Raw genomic sequence first — 17800 nt, 5'->3', positions numbered from 1 at the left:
CACCCCTTTTTCCCCTCACTGTAGGCCTATGTGTTTCTTTTCCCTTTTTACCTCCTTTATGATTAATTCCTGTTTTGTTCTTTGTCTATATAGAAGTGTCTATTTGTAGGTCTCTAAATGTTTTGATGAATTGAACAAGGTGGACCTTCTTGTAAACAAGTGTAATGCTTTATTGGGTCGTCCACTCACAGTTAACAGTCTTTGTATTGAGTTGTTGCGCTTGAAATGGATGTAATGTAAGCACTAAGCACAAGTGAGAAGATATTTCAATCAATCAATCAATCAATCAATCAATCAATCAATCAATCAATCAATCAATACACTTATAATGCAAGAACCGTTTCCGTAACCGGTCCAGGCCCCAGACCGGATGTCAGCAACGTGCACAGCGACTTGCTGCCAGCCTATTGGCTCGTAGGCCGCTATAGTTACTGGGGAGCCAATCACAAGCGCAGCAGAGCGTCCCCCGCTCGGGACATGGGATCCCTCGGGTCACCGAGCTACGTGATTGGACGGCCGTTACGGCCGGGCGATGGGATCGGTCTTTGGCGCTGTTGATGCGCGCGAGCTTTCAATGTGTCAGTGTTTGTTTCTGTGTTAGAAGCCAGCGTTAGCATGTAGCTAACACCAAGTTTAACGACAACAGCGTTTATTATTTACATTTAACGACATGTCTGTTGGTTTATAAACAACGTAACGCAATTAACGAATGTATTATTTACATTCAACGGCTGTCCGACACGTTTCTTGGTTTATAAACATCTCATAACGGATTTTTAAACAACTTTCTCTTCAAAGGGAGGTGAGTTTGAAGGGTATGTGTTGTTCGGGTAGGAACATTATTATTATTCAGTACATTATCTGTACTTTGATTGTTTCCACTACTGACGTATCTCTTTCAGTGGGACGACTTATTACTTACTACCCAAGGTTTTTGATTGATTGATTGATTGAAATATGTATTAACAGTTTGCAGAATTACAGTACATTTCAAGCACAAACTCAATACAAAGACTGTTAACTGTGAGTGGACGGCCCAATTAAGCATTACACTTACACTACACATTTAGAGACGTACAAATAGACACTTATATATAGTCAAAGAACAGAACAGGAATTCATCATAAGGGAGGTAAAAAGGGAAAATAAACATATACAGTGAGGGGAAAAAGGGGTGGGTGGTTGGGGGGATGGTAAGGCAGGGTTAGATCTATCTCTGGTCCATAGCCTTACTGCTTCTATGAAGCAGTAAGGCTATGGACCAGAGCTAGGTTAGATCTATAAATAGATCAATAATAGATCTGTAAGTTGCGACAAAACTGACCAACGTAAGTAACCCCCCTGCACAAGAAAGGGAGCAAATTAGACCCAGGCAACTACCACCCTATTTCTATTCTTAGCTCCATCTCGAAAGTGATGCAAAAAATAGTCTATGAACAGGTTGAAAAGTATCTTGCCACAAACAAATGTGTACGAATTCCATTCCGGCTTCAGAACATCCCACTCCACTGATACATGCCTCCTCTATTTGAGTGACCACATCAAACAAGAGGTGGATGCTGGCAAATACTGCGGCATGGTCATGCTGGACCTCCAAAAGGCTTTTGACACCGTGATCCACTCCATACTGGTTAACAAGCTAAAAGCAATTGGTTTTGATAGCACATCAGTGAGCTTGATGCAATCCTACCTGGAGGGGAGAGACCAGATGGTGGAGGCAGTAGCATATCTACAATAAGGCGAGGACAGGCCTGGGCCTAAATTCAAGGGACAAGAGACTTTGGTCTCAATGTGATTTTACTGGTTAAATAAAGGTAAAAAAAAAGAAAAGGGACTAAATTAGTTTCGCTCCTATGCCACCGAAATGTGGTGCCCTACCAACAGTCATTAAGACATGCGGATCCCTTGACTCCTTCAAAACCACTCTCAAAGGGCACCTACACAATTCAAAACTGCCCCCCGTAAAATCGGAATCCCCCACCCACCTCTTTTCCCCTCACTGTTTATGTTTTTTCCCAGTTTACGTCCTTTTATGATGATTTTCCTGTTTTTGATTATATATAAGTGTATATTTGTACGTCTCTAAATGTTCTGATGAATTGAATAGGGTGGGCCCTATTGTAAACGAGTGTAATGCTTTATGGTGTCGTCCACAGTTAACAGTCTTTGTATTGAGTTGTGCTTGAAATGTACTGTAATTCTCCAATAATATTAATAAATACTTCAATCAATCAATATAGGACTTTTATGTTTGGGTGTATGGGCTGTCAATGGAGGGTATTACAACTCTAGATTCATCCCATTATTCAAAAAATCACACCCGTGTGAACTGAGTGGTGTAAGGTTTTATATAGCATGATCAGCTGTGGTCTGACGTAATGTCTGACGTAATGAAATCACACAATAAGGTAAGGTATTATATAGCCTGATCAGCTCTGATCTGACTTAATGAAACCACACCCGGATGTGATTTCACAACTGGCTTTTTTTGTGCAGAAAAAATGAGCATGGTTGCTACGGTCATCCAGTTCACCCGGGTGTGATTTAATTACGTCAGAAATTATTTTGAACATAGCAACCATGCTCATTTTTTCTGCACAAAAAAGCCAGTTGTAGGAGTGGTTTACACCACTCAAGAATAAAATCGTCTCAGATTTTCTTTTAAAATTATCATTTTGGTCATGGGTGGTATGGCTGACTTGCTACTATAGCCTAGGGTATATTTCTCATGTTATTTTAACAGTCCTAAAAACACAGCGTGCAGGAAAAGAGACAACGAGAGCGCTTTACAACAGCGTAAAGCCAACTATTCGCTTACTATTGGGTCATTTGAACAGCAGCTGCCTGCTAGTCACAATGTGGGACAGGGTCCAAATTGGTTTTCCTAGTACCGTACTGGGAACAGTATTCAGTACATTATCTATTCTGTACTCTGTTGTAGATTCGCTGGTGGATAATATTATAGATCTATAATAGATCTGTAAGCTGCGACACGTTGCTAACTTGTGGAATTGTTCTTTTGGGACAAGAAGCGACACCAAACTACTATGTAGTATAAGTGTTGGTTTATTTATGTATTAGTAATATTAGTGACGTGTTGCAATTTTGCAGCACTATATTATGTTGAATTGAATCTTGGAGTTGCGACACCAACCGTTGACAGCTCATACATCCAAGGACTTTCTTGACAGTACCTCATAACATACGGTGGCTTTTTATGAAACAAACACTTTGCAGATAGAGGATAATTCATGCTTTCCGTAAAGCTGCAATGTTGGTGGTGAGTTTAAGGCGAGGACAGGCGTCCACCTGTCCAAATCCATTTTCTGCCTGGCCAAAATCCATACACTGAGGACAAAAACAAGACCTGAGAACTATTAGTGGACAGCGGATTGGCCGTTGCGCGTATAGGGCGCGACCCTCAATCGCCCATTCGAATGCAAATGCAGGCCTTTCATCCTTTGTATCCTACTGTCTGGCAGGTATATCTCTGTGTCCTACTGTCTGGCAGGTATATCTCTGTATCCTACTGTCTGGCAGGTATATCTCTGTATCCTACTGTCTGGCAGGTATATCTCTGTATCCTACTGTCTGGCAGGTATATCTCTGTATCCTACTGTCTGGCAGGTATATCTCTGTATCCTACTGTCTGGCAGGTATATCTCTGTGTCCTACTGTCTGGCAGGTATATCTCTGTATCCTACTGTCTGGCAGGTATATCTCTTTGTATCCTACTGTCTGGCAGGTATATCTCTGTATCCTACTGTCTGGCAGGTATATCTCTGTATCCTACTGTCTGGCAGGTATATCTCTTTGTATCCTACTGTCTGGCAGGTATATCTCTGTATCCTACTGTCTGGCAGGTATATCTCTGTATCCTACTGTCTGGCAGGTATATCTCTGTATCCTACTGTCTGGCAGGTATATCTCTGTGTCCTACTGTCTGGCAGGTATATCTCTGTATCCTACTGTCTGGCAGGTATATCTCTGTATCCTACTGTCTGGCAGGTATATCTCTGTATCCTACTGTCTGGCAGGTATATCTTTGTATCCTACTGTCTGGCAGGTATATCTTTGTATCCTACTGTCTGGCAGGTATATCTCTTTGTATCCTACTGTCTGGCAGGTATATCTCTTTGTATCCTACTGTCTGGCAGGTATATCTCTCTGTATCCTACTGTCTGGCAGGTATATCTCTTTGTATCCTACTGTCTGGCAGGTATATCTCTTTGTATCCTACTGTCTGGCAGGTATATCTCTGTATCCTACTGTCTGGCAGGTATATCTCTGTATCCTACTGTCTGGCAGGTATATCTCTGTGTATCCTACTGTCTGGCAGGTATATCTCTGTGTATCCTACTGTCTGGCAGGTATATCTCTGTGTATCCTACTGTCTGGCAGGTATATCTCTTTGTATCCTACTGTCTGGCAGGTATATCTCTTTGTATCCTACTGTCTGGCAGGTATATCTCTCTGTATCCTACTGTCTGGCAGGTATATCTCTTTGTATCCTACTGTCTGGCAGGTATATCTCTTTGTATCCTACTGTCTGGCAGGTATATCTCTGTATCCTACTGTCTGGCAGGTATATCTCTGTGTATCCTACTGTCTGGCAGGTATATCTCTGTGTATCCTACTGTCTGGCAGGTATATCTCTGTGTATCCTACTGTCTGGCAGGTATATCTCTTTGAAAACCTATAGTGCTACTGATTGTGCGCGGGTGGACGACAATTAACACATCTTGCCTGCCCGAAATGTAATTCCTGGAAACGCCACTGGTTTAACGTTGTTTAATACAATCAGATTATAGGACTTTTCTGTTTGGATGTGTGGGCTGTCAATGGCTGGTGTTGTTTGCAACTCTAGATTCAACCCATTAAACAATTATCTAGTGTTAATAATAATGAGTGCGTCATTATTATTATTATAATTATTATTATGAATATTAATATTATGTTTCCAGTGAGTCATTATTATTCATAGTATTAATATTCATTATGTTCCAGTGAATTATTATTATTATTATGTTTCAGTGAATCATGTCGATGGATTTTGATGCTGCTGCACTTCAGACACAACATGAAGAGGAAGACGACGATGAAGCAGACTACGAGAGACAGCAAGAGGTTAAACACACACACACACACACACACACACACACACACACACACACACACAGCACTAATTCAGGGGGTCCGGGATCCCTCCTGCGCGAAACCGGCCTAGGATCGCTGAAGAAGGAAAGGCCAAACAAAACAATAGAAATCAGCGATCCGGTTTGATATCAATAATAAAGCTTATATGACGGAACGTGGATGGATGGATTCTATATGACGGTGACAAATGTGGAATATTTTTTAAACATTTCCACAAATCTGGTATGGAGGGTCCTTGAAACACATTCCTGAAGTTTATAGATGTAGGGTCTTGGACAAATTAATGTGGGGGTCCTTCTGGACATGGAAATGTGTAAGAATCACTGGTTTAAGCCAGTTTGGGCGGGAACCCCTTTTGGTGTTTTAAACATTATGTTATACTTTAGCTATTGAAAAATAGCAGATCTACAAGCTCATAGCGCGCCACCGAGTGCCGCGCTACGAGCTTGCAAGTCTGCTATTTTTGAAAAATCGTGAAAATGCGGCACCGATCTTTGATGTATATATTCTTTCAGAGCGAACATTTTTAACTTAAATCTGGGAGGGGAGGTCCCTGGAACAACATATTTTCAGATGGGGGTCGGCAGCCAAATGCATATAATTCTGGGGGTCCTTTACATGAAAATGTTTGAGAACAACTGACATAGAAACATGGGGTTTTCAAGAAAACTGTCAGGATTTAGAAGACATTTTGTAGAATCGTTTTCAGGTCTAAATGGGTTAAACAACATTAGGATTAAGCAAGCCCATATAGCTATAGGGAGATTAGAAAAACAATGTGGACACGGCTGACAAAAGCGCCAAATGTTTTCCACATGCTCTCCATCACCATACGTTTCATTTTGGAAGGGGGGCCAAGTCTCTCCATCACCATACGTTTCATTTTGGAAGGGGGGCCAAGTCTCTCCATCACCATACGTTTCATTTTGGAAGGGGGGCCAAGTCTCTCCATCACCATACGTTTCATTTTGGAAGGGGGGCCAAGTCTCTCCATCACCATACGTTTCATTTTGGAAGGGGGGCCAAGTCTCTCCATCACCATACGTTTCATTTTGGAAGGGGGGCCAAGTCTCTCCATCACCATACGTTTCATTTTGGAAGGGGGGCCAAGTCTCTCCATCTCCATACGTTTCATTTTGGAAGGGGGGCCAAGTCTCTCCATCACCATATGTTTCATTTTGGAAGGGGGGCCAAGTCTCTCCATCACCATACGTTTCATTTTGGAAGGGGGGCCAAGTCTCTCCATCTCCATACGTTTCATTTTGGAAGGGGGGCCACGTCTCTCCATCACCATACGTTTCATTTTGGAAGGGGGGTCAAGTCTCTCCATCACCATACGTTTCATTTTGGAAGGGGGGCCACGTCTCTCCATCACCATACGTTTCATTTTGGAAGTCCAATTCAGTAGCTTAATGCCAGTTATCGCCAGTAATATGTGACCATACCATTCTGACAACCTACTGTATATAAAGCAAGATTTCATTATGCTTTAAGTAGCATGTGACGTGTCAAACTAGGGGGTTTTCATGATTCTGAATGCATTGCAAGCATAATTTGCACGAAAACCAATCCTTGGGCTAGTTAAAAACAGCCATAGCCCGGCCCCTCATCACAAATGTGAAGAGGTCATCATCACATTTTGGGTTCTGGGTGCCTGGCGGCTGACGCAGTGCCCTGCTAGCCCCATCCTTCTCTCTCTGGGTGCCTGGCGGCTGACGCAGTGCCCTGCTAGCCCCATCCTTCTGACGCAGTGCCCTGCTAGCCCCATCCTTCTCTCTCTGGGTTCTGGGTGCCTGGCGGCTGACGCAGTGCCCTGCTAGCCCCATCCTTCTCTCTCTGGGTTCTGGGTGCCTGGCGGCTGACGCAGTGCCCTGCTAGCCCCATCCTTCTCTCTCTGGGTGCCTGGCGGCTGACGCAGTGCCCTGCTAGCCCCATCCTTCTGGGTGCCTGGCGGCTGACGCAGTGCCCTGCTAGCCCCATCCTTCTCTCTCTGACTTTCAATCCAACCCAACTCAGGGTTTACAAAGTGCTGTACAGGAGCAAATAAAAACAAATACACTATAGCTACCACACAGAACAACTACAGCGAGAATACAAAGTACAAACAGTGAAAACAACTGAGACACGACACAGAAAAGCAACAGCATCACAGAGAGACAAAACATATACAAGGACCGAAGGAACTCAAGCGGGGTTAAAGGCCAAGGTATAGAGGTGGGTCTTTAGGCGAGATTTAAAGGTCTCGATGGAAGGGGCCAGTTTGACGTGGGAGGGGAGCGCGTTCCATAATTTGGGGGCTACAACAGAAAAGGCTTGGTCGCCTCTGGACTTTAAGCAGGTCTTCTTTGTGACCCTGAGATTTGTCTGTGACCCGTGGTAGGTCCCCATAGAGGTAGGTCCCCATAGAGGTAGGTCCCCATAGAGGTCCCCATAGAGGTAGGTCCCCATAGAGGTAGGTCCCCATAGAGGTAGGTCCCCATAGAGGTAGGTCCCCATAGAGGTAGGTCCCCATAGAGGTCCCCATAGAGGTAGGTCCCCATAGAGGTCCCCATAGAGGTAGGTCCCCATAGAGGTCCCCATAGAGGTAGGTCCCCATAGAGGTAGGTCCCCATAGAGGTCCCCATAGAGGTAGGTCCCCATAGAGGTAGGTCCCCATAGAGGGAGGTCCCCATAGAGGTCCCCATAGAGGTAGGTCCCCATAGAGGTAGGTCCCCATAGAGGTAGGTCCCCATAGAGGTCCCCATAGAGGTAGGTCCCCATAGAGGTAGGTCCCCATAGAGGTAGGTCCCCATAGAGGTAGGTCCCCATAGAGGTCCCCATAGAGGTAGGTCCCCATAGAGGTAGGTCCCCATAGAGGTCCCCATAGAGAGAGGTCCCCATAGAGAGAGGTCCCCATAGAGAGAGGTCCCCATAGAGAGAGGTCCCCATAGAGGTAGGTCCCCATAGAGAGAGGTCCCCATAGAGGTCCCCATAGAGGTCCCCATAGAGGTAGGTCCCCATAGAGGTCCCCATAGAGGTAGGTCCCCATAGAGGTAGGTCCCCATAGAGGTAGGTCCCCATAGAGGTAGGTCCCCATAGAGGTCCCCATAGAGGTAGGTCCCCATAGAGGTAGGTCCCCATAGAGGTAGGTTCCCATAGAGGTAGGTCCCCATAGAGGTCCCCATAGAGGTAGGTCCCCATAGAGGTAGGTCCCCATAGAGGTAGGTCCCCATAGAGGTAGGTCCCCATAGAGGTCCCCATAGAGGTAGGTCCCCATAGAGGTCCCCATAGAGGTCCCCATAGAGGTAGGTCCCCATAGAGGTAGGTCCCCATAGAGGTAGGTCCCCATAGAGGTAGGTCCCCATAGAGGTAGGTCCCCATAGAGGTAGGTCCCCATAGAGGTCCCCATAGAGGTAGGTCCCCATAGAGGTAGGTCCCCATAGAGGTCCCCATAGAGGTAGGTCCCCATAGAGGTCCCCATAGAGGTAGGTCCCCATAGAGGTAGGTCCCCATAGAGGTAGGTCCCCATAGAGGTCCCCATAGAGGTAGGTCCCCATAGAGGTCCCCATAGAGGTAGGTCCCCATAGAGGTAGGTCCCCATAGAGGTCCCCATAGAGGTAGGTCCCCATAGAGGTCCCCATAGAGGTAGGTCCCCATAGAGGTAGGTCCCCATAGAGGTCCCCATAGAGGTAGGTCCCCATAGAGGTCCCCATAGAGGTCCCCATAGAGGTAGGTCCCCATAGAGGTCCCCATAGAGGTAGGTCCCCATAGAGGTCCCCATAGAGGTAGGTCCCCATAGAGGTAGGTCCCCATAGAGGTCCCCATAGAGGTAGGTCCCCATAGAGGTCCCCATAGAGGTAGGTCCCCATAGAGGTAGGTCCCCATAGAGGTAGGTCCCCATAGAGGTAGGTCCCCATAGAGGTAGGTCCCCATAGAGGTCCCCATAGAGGTAGGTCCCCATAGAGGTAGGTCCCCATAGAGGTAGGTCCCCATAGAGGTCCCCATAGAGGTAGGTCCCCATAGAGGTAGGTCCCCATAGAGGTAGGTCCCCATAGAGGTAGGTCCCCATAGAGGTAGGTCCCCATAGAGGTCCCCATAGAGGTAGGTCCCCATAGAGGTAGGTCCCCATAGAGGTAGGTCCCCATAGAGGTAGGTCCCCATAGAGGTCCCCATAGAGGTAGGTCCCCATAGAGGTAGGTCCCCATAGAGGTAGGTCCCCATAGAGGTAGGTCCCCATAGAGGTCCCCATAGAGGTAGGTCCCCATAGAGGTAGGTCCCCATAGAGGTAGGTCCCCATAGAGGTAGGTCCCCATAGAGGTCCCCATAGAGGTAGGTCCCCATAGAGGTAGGTCCCCATAGAGGTCCCCATAGAGGTAGGTCCCCATAGAGGTAGGTCCCCATAGAGGTCAACATAGAGGTAGGTCCCCATAGAGGTAGGTCCCCATAGAGGTAGGTCCCCATAGAGGTAGGTCCCCATAGAGGTCCCCATAGAGGTCCCCATAGAGGTAGGTCCCCATAGAGGTCCCCATAGAGGTAGGTCCCCATAGAGGTAGGTTCCCATAGAGGTAGGTCCCCATAGAGGTCAACATAGAGCAACATTAGTAACTTTGTTCTGGGGGATCTTGAGGCAACCTGTCTGTTTCGCTGCCTGTCATTGGTTCAGGTTCAGGTCCTGTAACGGGTGTGTCACGCTGAAACTGGCCCTGCTCTGTGTGAGTCACGCTCAAACTGGTCCTGCTCCGTTTTTTTTTTCCATTTTTCACACAATCTGTCATTGTGGATAAATATGATTCTGCTACTGTTCAGTCAGTGGATAGGAGCTGCCTGGCAAAGACATGCCAGCCTGGAAACAAGCATGTGTTATAGCAACGTAGCATTAGCATACATACAGGCAGCCAAGTGGAAACATGTTTGGTCAGTTTTTCTGCTCCAGTTAACAGCCTTATTTCACCTTCTGCGTTCTGTCTGAACAATGGAATGTTTTAACAGCAGCAGTTTTACATAGTTCTCACACAACGAGGTTGTAGTCTGGCTGTGTGTGTGTGTGTTCTCACACAACGAGGTTGTAGTCTGGCTGTGTGTGTGTGTGGACTGTGTTTACGTCATGGAGACGTTAAAGGATGTCAGGAATATTCAGCGCTCCTTGTGTGAAGTAAGTCAGCTTGTTGTTCAATGTGTTTTGATACAGAGTAGGTAGGGATGTTTTTTTTATAATTTTTATCCCACGATTTTGTAACCCATTTTTCACCCCTGTGCCAATTATCTAATGTGATCCTGGGCTCTAGACACCCTCCGCCAACCTGGGGAGAGCAACGGACTTGAACTCATGCTTCCTGAATGCCTGAGTGTCCAAGTCGCTCCTTTACACCTGACAGGGGGGAGTTTCCCTGGTTGGACGTAGCGCGTGGAAGGAACACGTTATTCCAACCAGTTCCTTTCCCCTCCATCAGGAGCCCCGGCTGGCCAGGGGGAGGCAGTTTAGAGACCATGATTACCGCATGTTTTTTGTGAGGGTAGGGATGTTAATGGTTAATCGTTAATTAATTAAAGATTGAACTTAACAGTCAACAATTTCATCGAAAATTCTGCGGTTCTATCATTGGGCGGTTTTCTGTGAATGTAATGCTGAATATTCCATATTTGAAGGAATATTCGAATATAAAAATAAATAAAAGAATGATCGACTATAAAAAATATGGTTTGCGGCATACAACCCATTTTCGCTGCCCTCCCCAGGTTGGCAGAGGAAGTGTATAGCACCCAGGATTACATTAAATAATACAAAAAATGGGTTGAAGAATCGTGGGATAAAATGTTTTAGAAAAAATATATACATGTATATACTGAACCATTACAAAAATAAGACTAAAAGATAAAATAAGTACGTTTTACTGCATACTGGGCTACAATATTTTATATTAAAATGATATAGATTCGACGTTCGATGGGTTCAAATTAGTCTAATCCATGTGGTGTTTTTTTGGCCAATTCTTGCAGCACTTCTGCGAGTGCGAGGAATGCACATGTGGGCCAGTAAAAAAAAAAAGCCCCCCCACCCTTGATAGCCACAGAAACATCTCTGCTTTTGCATGTGATGTGACAGACAAGACACTGAAGACAAGACACGTTTCATTTCATTTAAATTAATTTGATTGAGGAATATAATATGCCTTTTTGTATTCTTTCTGTATATCAGCAAACTGTATATTTTTGTGTTAGACATTGAGGAAAATTAATGTTCTCAGAAAAGAGTGGGGGGGAGAAGAAGTGAGACAGGTGAGCTGAGCGGAGCACACACACATTCCAATACCCCAAATCTCAGCCACACTCACACTCGATCACTCCAGCATGGCGGTGTTGTTACGGGGAAATTGGTGACCTGCCGAAATATGTGACCGTCTTTTAGTGCTGCTCGATTCTTGCTCAAAATGTGAATCTCTTGAGAATTGAGATCCCGATTCTCACACGATTCTCTTTTTTTCATAAAAGAAATTATAAAAACCAAAAACATAAGTTTTAAGTCAAAGTCAAAATGAGTTTTGATTTTGATTTGATTTATTTAAAAAAAAAAAGAAGAAAACAGCAATTCGAGGATTATGTAAGAAAGTCCATAGACTTAAAACTAGATAAAGTGCCCCTCTGGGGCGGGGCACAGGTCTCCACCAGGACAGGTCAGGTTGTGGCCTCCTGGTGGCGCTATAACCTCGGGGCACAGGTCTCCACCAGGACAGGTCAGGTTTTTTTTCTTCTTACGCCTTGGATGGCAATTGGATGATTTGAGGCATTTTGTTCCAAAAATGTGTTTTGCAAAAATCCACCTGTTAACAGGCCAATGTGAAAAGGGTGGGATATATTCCTCAGTCTAGTAGGAAAGTCTGTGAAAGATTTCACATAAATAGCACGCTGCGTTCATGATTTGAGGCTTTTTGTTCAAAACGGGCCAATCCTGTAAACTTTGAAAACCAATGTTAGCCAATTAGGATGTAATATGAAATATCGGACAGATCCGGCTTGAACACATGACTATAGAGAAAGTGTGTAATTGTGGAGACAATTACCCTCTATAGTGGAACCTTTTCTAATAGTCATGTGTTTGTCTGCTGTCTAAAACAGGGGTTCTCAAGGTTTTTGGCCGGGGACCCCCAGAAATGCTTTGGCAATGTCTCGGGACCCCCGCCCCGCCCCCTCCCGACCCCCAATATAAATTGACTGCTACAATACACCATAAATAAATACTGAAACCAGATATAATCATTAGGGAAGGTGTATGCATGTACTATGTGTACTATATGTAAACTCTTCATTTCCACTTTCCGGCCATTCAGTTGCAACAACAAAAAAATATATATATATATATTATTATTTATTTTTTTTGAAAATAATTTGGGGACCCCCCAAATTATTTTGGCGACCCCCCTGAGGGGTCGCGACCCACAGGTTGAGAACCCCTGGTCTAAAAGACCTCCCATTGGTTGACACTGTTTTGGAGGTGGTTCCGCTGGTTTGGAGGTCGTTCCACTGTAGCGCCTATGGAAGTAAATGATTGTTGTCAACACCAGGCCGAAGGCATGGGGAGAGAGTATCTTTTATTGTCTCCACCAGGCCGAAAGCTTGGGGAGAGAGTATGTTTTATTGTCTCCACCAGGCCGAAGGCATGGGGAGAGAGTATGTTTTATTGTCTCCACCAGGCCGAAGGCATGGGGATAGAGTATGTTTTATTGTCTCCACCAGGCCGAAGGCATGGGGAGAGAGTATGTTTTATTGTCTCCACCAGGCCGAAGGCATGGGGAGAGAGTATGTTTTATTGTCTCCACCAGGTCGAAGGCATGGGGAGAGAGTATGTTTTATTGTCTCCACCAGGCCGAAGGCATGGGGAGAGAGTATGTTTTATTGTCTCCACCAGGCCGAAGGCATGGGGATAGAGTATGTTTTATTGTCTCCACCAGGCCGAAGGCATGGGGAGAGAGTATGTTTTATTGTCTCCACCAGGCCGAAGGCATGGGGAGAGAGTATGTTTTATTGTCTCCACCAGGTCGAAGGCATGGGGAGAGAGTATGTTTTATTGTCTCCACCAGGCCGAAGGCATGGGGAGAGAGTATGTTTTATTGTCTCCACCAGGCCGAAGGCATGGGGAGAGAGTATGTTTTATTGTCTCCACCAGGCCGAAGGCATGGGGAGAGAGTATGTTTTATTGTCTCCACCAGGTCGAAGGCATGGGGAGAGAGTATGTTTTATTGTCTCCACCAGGCCGAAGGCATGGGGAGAGAGTATGTTTTATTGTCTCCACCAAATGAAATGAAATGAAATGAAATGAAATCTATATTTACCCAGGGTATCTGGGCTAAGCTCAAGAACTTGTTTCCAGCCAGGCCCTGCTCATAGAACACATTTCATCGTAGTGGTTCAATGCCTTGTTCAAGGGCACTTCAGCGGTGGTAATTTTAACGTGTCGGACGGCTGATTCGAACTAGGAACCTTCCGGTATCAAGACCGCGCCGCTATCCGTTCGGCCACCGCTGCCACGAAGGCCAGGCCGAAGGCATGGGGAGAGAGTATGTTTTATTGTCTCCACCAGGCCGAAGGCATGGGGAGAGAGTATGTTTTGCACTCTGTCCGTGTGTGTGTGTGTGTGTGTCCGTCCGTGTGTCCGTCTGTCCATCCGTCCATCTGTGTACAGCTAATCTCCGGCACCGTTAACCCGGTCGATGCCAAACTTTGCGCATACACTCCCTAGATGCCAACGATGAACCTCTGCCCCAAAATTTCCAGAACGACCTGTTATAGCGCCACCAGGAGGTGGCATGTGCTCAACACATATCTGTCCGATATTTCATATTCCATCCCGATTGGCTAACATTGGCTTTCAAAGTTTACAGGATTGGCCCGTTTTGAACAAAAAAGCCTCAAATCATGAACGCAGCGTGCAATTTACGTGAAATCTTTCACAGACGTTCCTACTAGGCTGAGGAATATATCCCACTCTTTTCACATTGGAAGGAAAGAAGGGGTGTCATCACCTGTTTAACCGGGAACCCCTTTTGGTGTTTTAACTAAGCAATTATGTTATACTTTAGCTATTGAAAAATAGCAGATCTACAAGCTCATAGCGCGCCACCGAGTGGCGCGCTACGAGCTTGTAGGTCTGCTATTTTGGAAATATTGTGAAAATGAGGCACAAATCTTTGAAAATATATTCTTTCAGAGTGAACGTTTTCTTTTATTTCGACGTCAGGCCTAAATGGGTAAAGGGAGAAGCGACGCTAGAAGGATTCTCCTTTGGTTATTATTGTATAATACGTTTGGTTGCTGTTGGTGACTCATGACCATGTGTTTATTATGTCAGACCCTGACATTAACCCTAACATGGCCATGTGTTTATTATGTCAGACCCTGACATTAACCCTAACATGGCCATGTGTTTATCACGTGCTAATAATCGGCTACACACGCTGCCCACGGACCCTGACATTAACCCTAACATGTCCATGTGTTTATCACGTGTTAATAATCAGCTACACAAGCTGCCCACGGACCCTGACATTAACCCTAACATGTCCATGTGTTTATCACGTGCTAATAATCAGCTACACACGCTGCCCACGGACCCTGACATTAACCCTAACATGTCCATGTGTTTATCACGTGTTAATAATCAGCTACACAAGCTGCCCACGGACCCTGACATTAACCCTAAGGCCTGGCTCACACGGTCACAACAGATCGTTGTATAGCTGATGCATGAGACTTGTTTACTGATGCAAGCTCGCAATGCATTTCCAATGGAAGTCACATGGTTTGACACAACATTTGTGTTTTTATGAGGGGGTGGGGGGGCAGTCGAAACACAGCCGAAAGCCGCACAACAAAAATGTTGTGTCAAACCATGTGACTTCCATTGGAAATGCATTGGGGCAAGATGTAAACAAACCCTTTTGTTTACATCTAGCATCCAACAATGTTGTATGCTAGATGCGAAGGTGTGAGTGAAGCCTAACATGACCATGTGTTTATCATGTGTTAATAATCAGCTACACAAGCTGCTCACGGACCTTCCTGATGACATGCTGGAGGACAGCCGAGAATGTTCCTCCCCCGAACCCGAAGATTACTCCTCCCACCAAAGGTAATTAGATTACTCCTCCCACAGGAGGTAATCAGATTACTCCTCCCACAGCAGGTAATGAGATTACCCCTCCCACAGCAGGTAATTAGATTACTCCTCCCACAGCAGGTAATCAGATTACCCCTCCCACCACAACAGGTAATCAGATTACCTCCTTAGATTGCTATTGGATTACTTTCCTTTCTTTGTATATTTCAGTTATTTGTCATACTGTATCTGCCCTGTGCATTTTTCGATTGTCAGGCAAACATAAATGTATTCTTCGTTCATATGTTTCAATGTTTAATCCAAAAAACATAATTTGTGTGACAATTAAAGGTGTAATGGTGGTGGTCCCCTTCGGGATCCGATGGTAATTCCGACAGCATTAGTGCGGGAACAGAACAACGGTCGGACCAATAGAACTAAAGCCTGTACCCGTCACCTTATCACCTAAAAGTGGATCGCATGGCTCCACAGCCTAGTCACCTTATCACCTAAAAGTCACCTTATCACCTAAAAGTGGAGCTTTAAAATCACAATTGATTTAATAGTTACGTAGATCAGTTGAGTAAATGTAAAGCTAATGTCCACTGAGTCAATGACAATTTGAGACGTGACAGGTAGCGCGGACATCCTCGCTCCGCAAACCTCTGCACATCTTAACACTCCCATCGCCCAGGACGAAGTTCTTTGTCCTTTCTATTAGTAACGCCCGACGCCCAGGATGAAGTATTGTCCAAAAGACAAAGTTTATTGATATGAGAACGGATCGCATGGCTCCACAGCCTAGAAGCGCCTGTTGGGCAGTCCTCGATGACGCGTAAGAGTGAGACGTCATCGAAAAACTCCCTCCCCTGTTTAGCTGATGAAAACGAAAATCTTAAAACATTACTCTCGATCTAAATCATCCCGTCTAATTATGAAAAAAGATCCTGTGTTAGACGGCCCTCCGCGGTCCAGATCCTGTGTTAGACGGCGCTCCGCGGTCCAGATCCTGTGTTAGACGGCGCTCCGCGGTCCAGATCCTGTGTTAGACGGCCCTCCGCGGTCCAGATCCTGTGTTAGACGGCGCTCCGCGGTCCAGATCCTGTGTTAGACGGCCCTCCGCGGTCCAGATCCTGTGTTAGACGGCGCTCCGCGGTCCAGATCCTGTGTTAGACGGCGCTCCGCGGTCCAGTCGCTAGTCGCGATAAATTTATTCTTACCTCCCGTTGTTGTCGATTGACTCTAGAGTGGTGTGGCTATTGTTAGCTGCTACACACACATTCACAACAACATCCGGTCCGTCGGTAAAAGGGGTCCGTGTTTATACATCGAATGGGCGCTATAATGTAATGGATTAAATAACCCCGGGCAATTAAGTGTTAATTGATATTAAAATGATTCGCATACAGCAATATTTTCTCATTTCCAGCTGTAGGAAGTTTCATTTCATGTATTTATATTTACTTTGGGACTGTTCAGTGTTCACATTGTATTTTGGGACGGTTCCGGGATGTTGGTGAGAAAGCTTTGCCTGGAGCCCTGCACAGACCTCGGTGTGTGTTTATCTGATCTCACAGACCTCGGTGTGTGTTTATCTGATCTCACAGACCTCGGTGTGTGTTTATCTGATCTCACAGACCTCGGTGTGTGTTTATCTGATCTCACAGACCTCAGTGTGTGTTGTTCTGATCTCACAGACCTCAGTGTGTGTTTATCTGATCTCACAGACCTCAGTGTGTGTTTATCTGATCTCACAGACCTCGGTGTGTGTTGTTCTGATCTCACAGACCTCAGTGTGTGTTTATCTGATCTCACAGACCTCAGTGTGTGTTGTTCTAATAGTGTTTCTCTGAGCTCACAGACCTCAGTGTGTGTTTATCTGATCTCACAGACCTCGGTGTGTGTTTATCTGATCTCACAGACCTCAGTGTGTGTTTATCTGATCTCACAGACCTCAGTGTGTGTTGTTCTAATAGTGTTTCTCTGAGCTCACAGACCTCAGTGTGTGTTGTTCTAATAGTGTTTATCTGATCTCACAGACCTCAGTGTGTTGTTCTAATAGTGTTTCTCTGAGCTCACAGACCTCAGTGTGTTGTTCTAATAGTGTTTCTCTGATCTCACAGACCTCAGTGTGTTGTTCTAATAGTGTTTCTCTGAGCTCACAGACCTCAGTGTGTTGTTCTAATAGTGTTTCTCTGATCTCACAGACCTCAGCCTGCGTGGACTCAACAGATGCAGTGGTCTGCTCATCATGAAGAGGTAATGTAAAACTGTCTCTGTGAGATATTGTCGGGGAGGAGGTGCAGGCTCTGTATCGTTTAAGACAGTCAGTCACTCATATTTGTCTGTTTTCTAGTGAAAATGTAACTTAATCAGCAGCAGTAACATTAGCGTTTTCTCTCAGTCAGTTGATTCTTCATATCCATACAGTAGCGTGACTAGATGTCACTGGTGCCCTAGCCTGGAACTCACCTATGCTTTCTATGGCATAGGCAGCTCCCATAGGCAGCTCCCATAGGCAGCTCCCGGCAGGATCCGCCGGCAGAAACTGTGCACAGCTGCTGGACATGAGAC

General features: G+C 45.6%; 1 protein-coding gene across 1 annotated transcript in view; it reads left to right on the top strand.

Annotated features, from left to right (window-relative positions):
• Positions 1 to 609: 609 nt before the first annotated feature.
• The window catches only part of LOC306931193 (centrosomal protein of 152 kDa-like), an 88674-nt gene continuing 71483 nt past the window's right edge, over positions 610 to 17800 (top strand). Inside the window, exons 1-4 of the mRNA XM_079512432.1 lie at positions 610 to 802; positions 5035 to 5127; positions 15165 to 15259; positions 17434 to 17485. Coding sequence (XP_079368558.1) covers positions 5041 to 5127; positions 15165 to 15259; positions 17434 to 17485 — 234 coding nt within the window. The 5' untranslated portion in view covers positions 610 to 802; positions 5035 to 5040. The remainder of the gene's footprint in view (positions 803 to 5034; positions 5128 to 15164; positions 15260 to 17433; positions 17486 to 17800) is intronic.

This window comes from Electrona antarctica (assembly GCF_951216825.1).
Source record: "Electrona antarctica genome assembly, chromosome: 10".
NCBI lineage: Eukaryota > Metazoa > Chordata > Actinopteri > Myctophiformes > Myctophidae > Electrona > Electrona antarctica.
The sequence above is the reverse complement of the archived record's forward strand: the minus strand, read 5'-3'. Positions and strand labels throughout refer to the sequence as shown.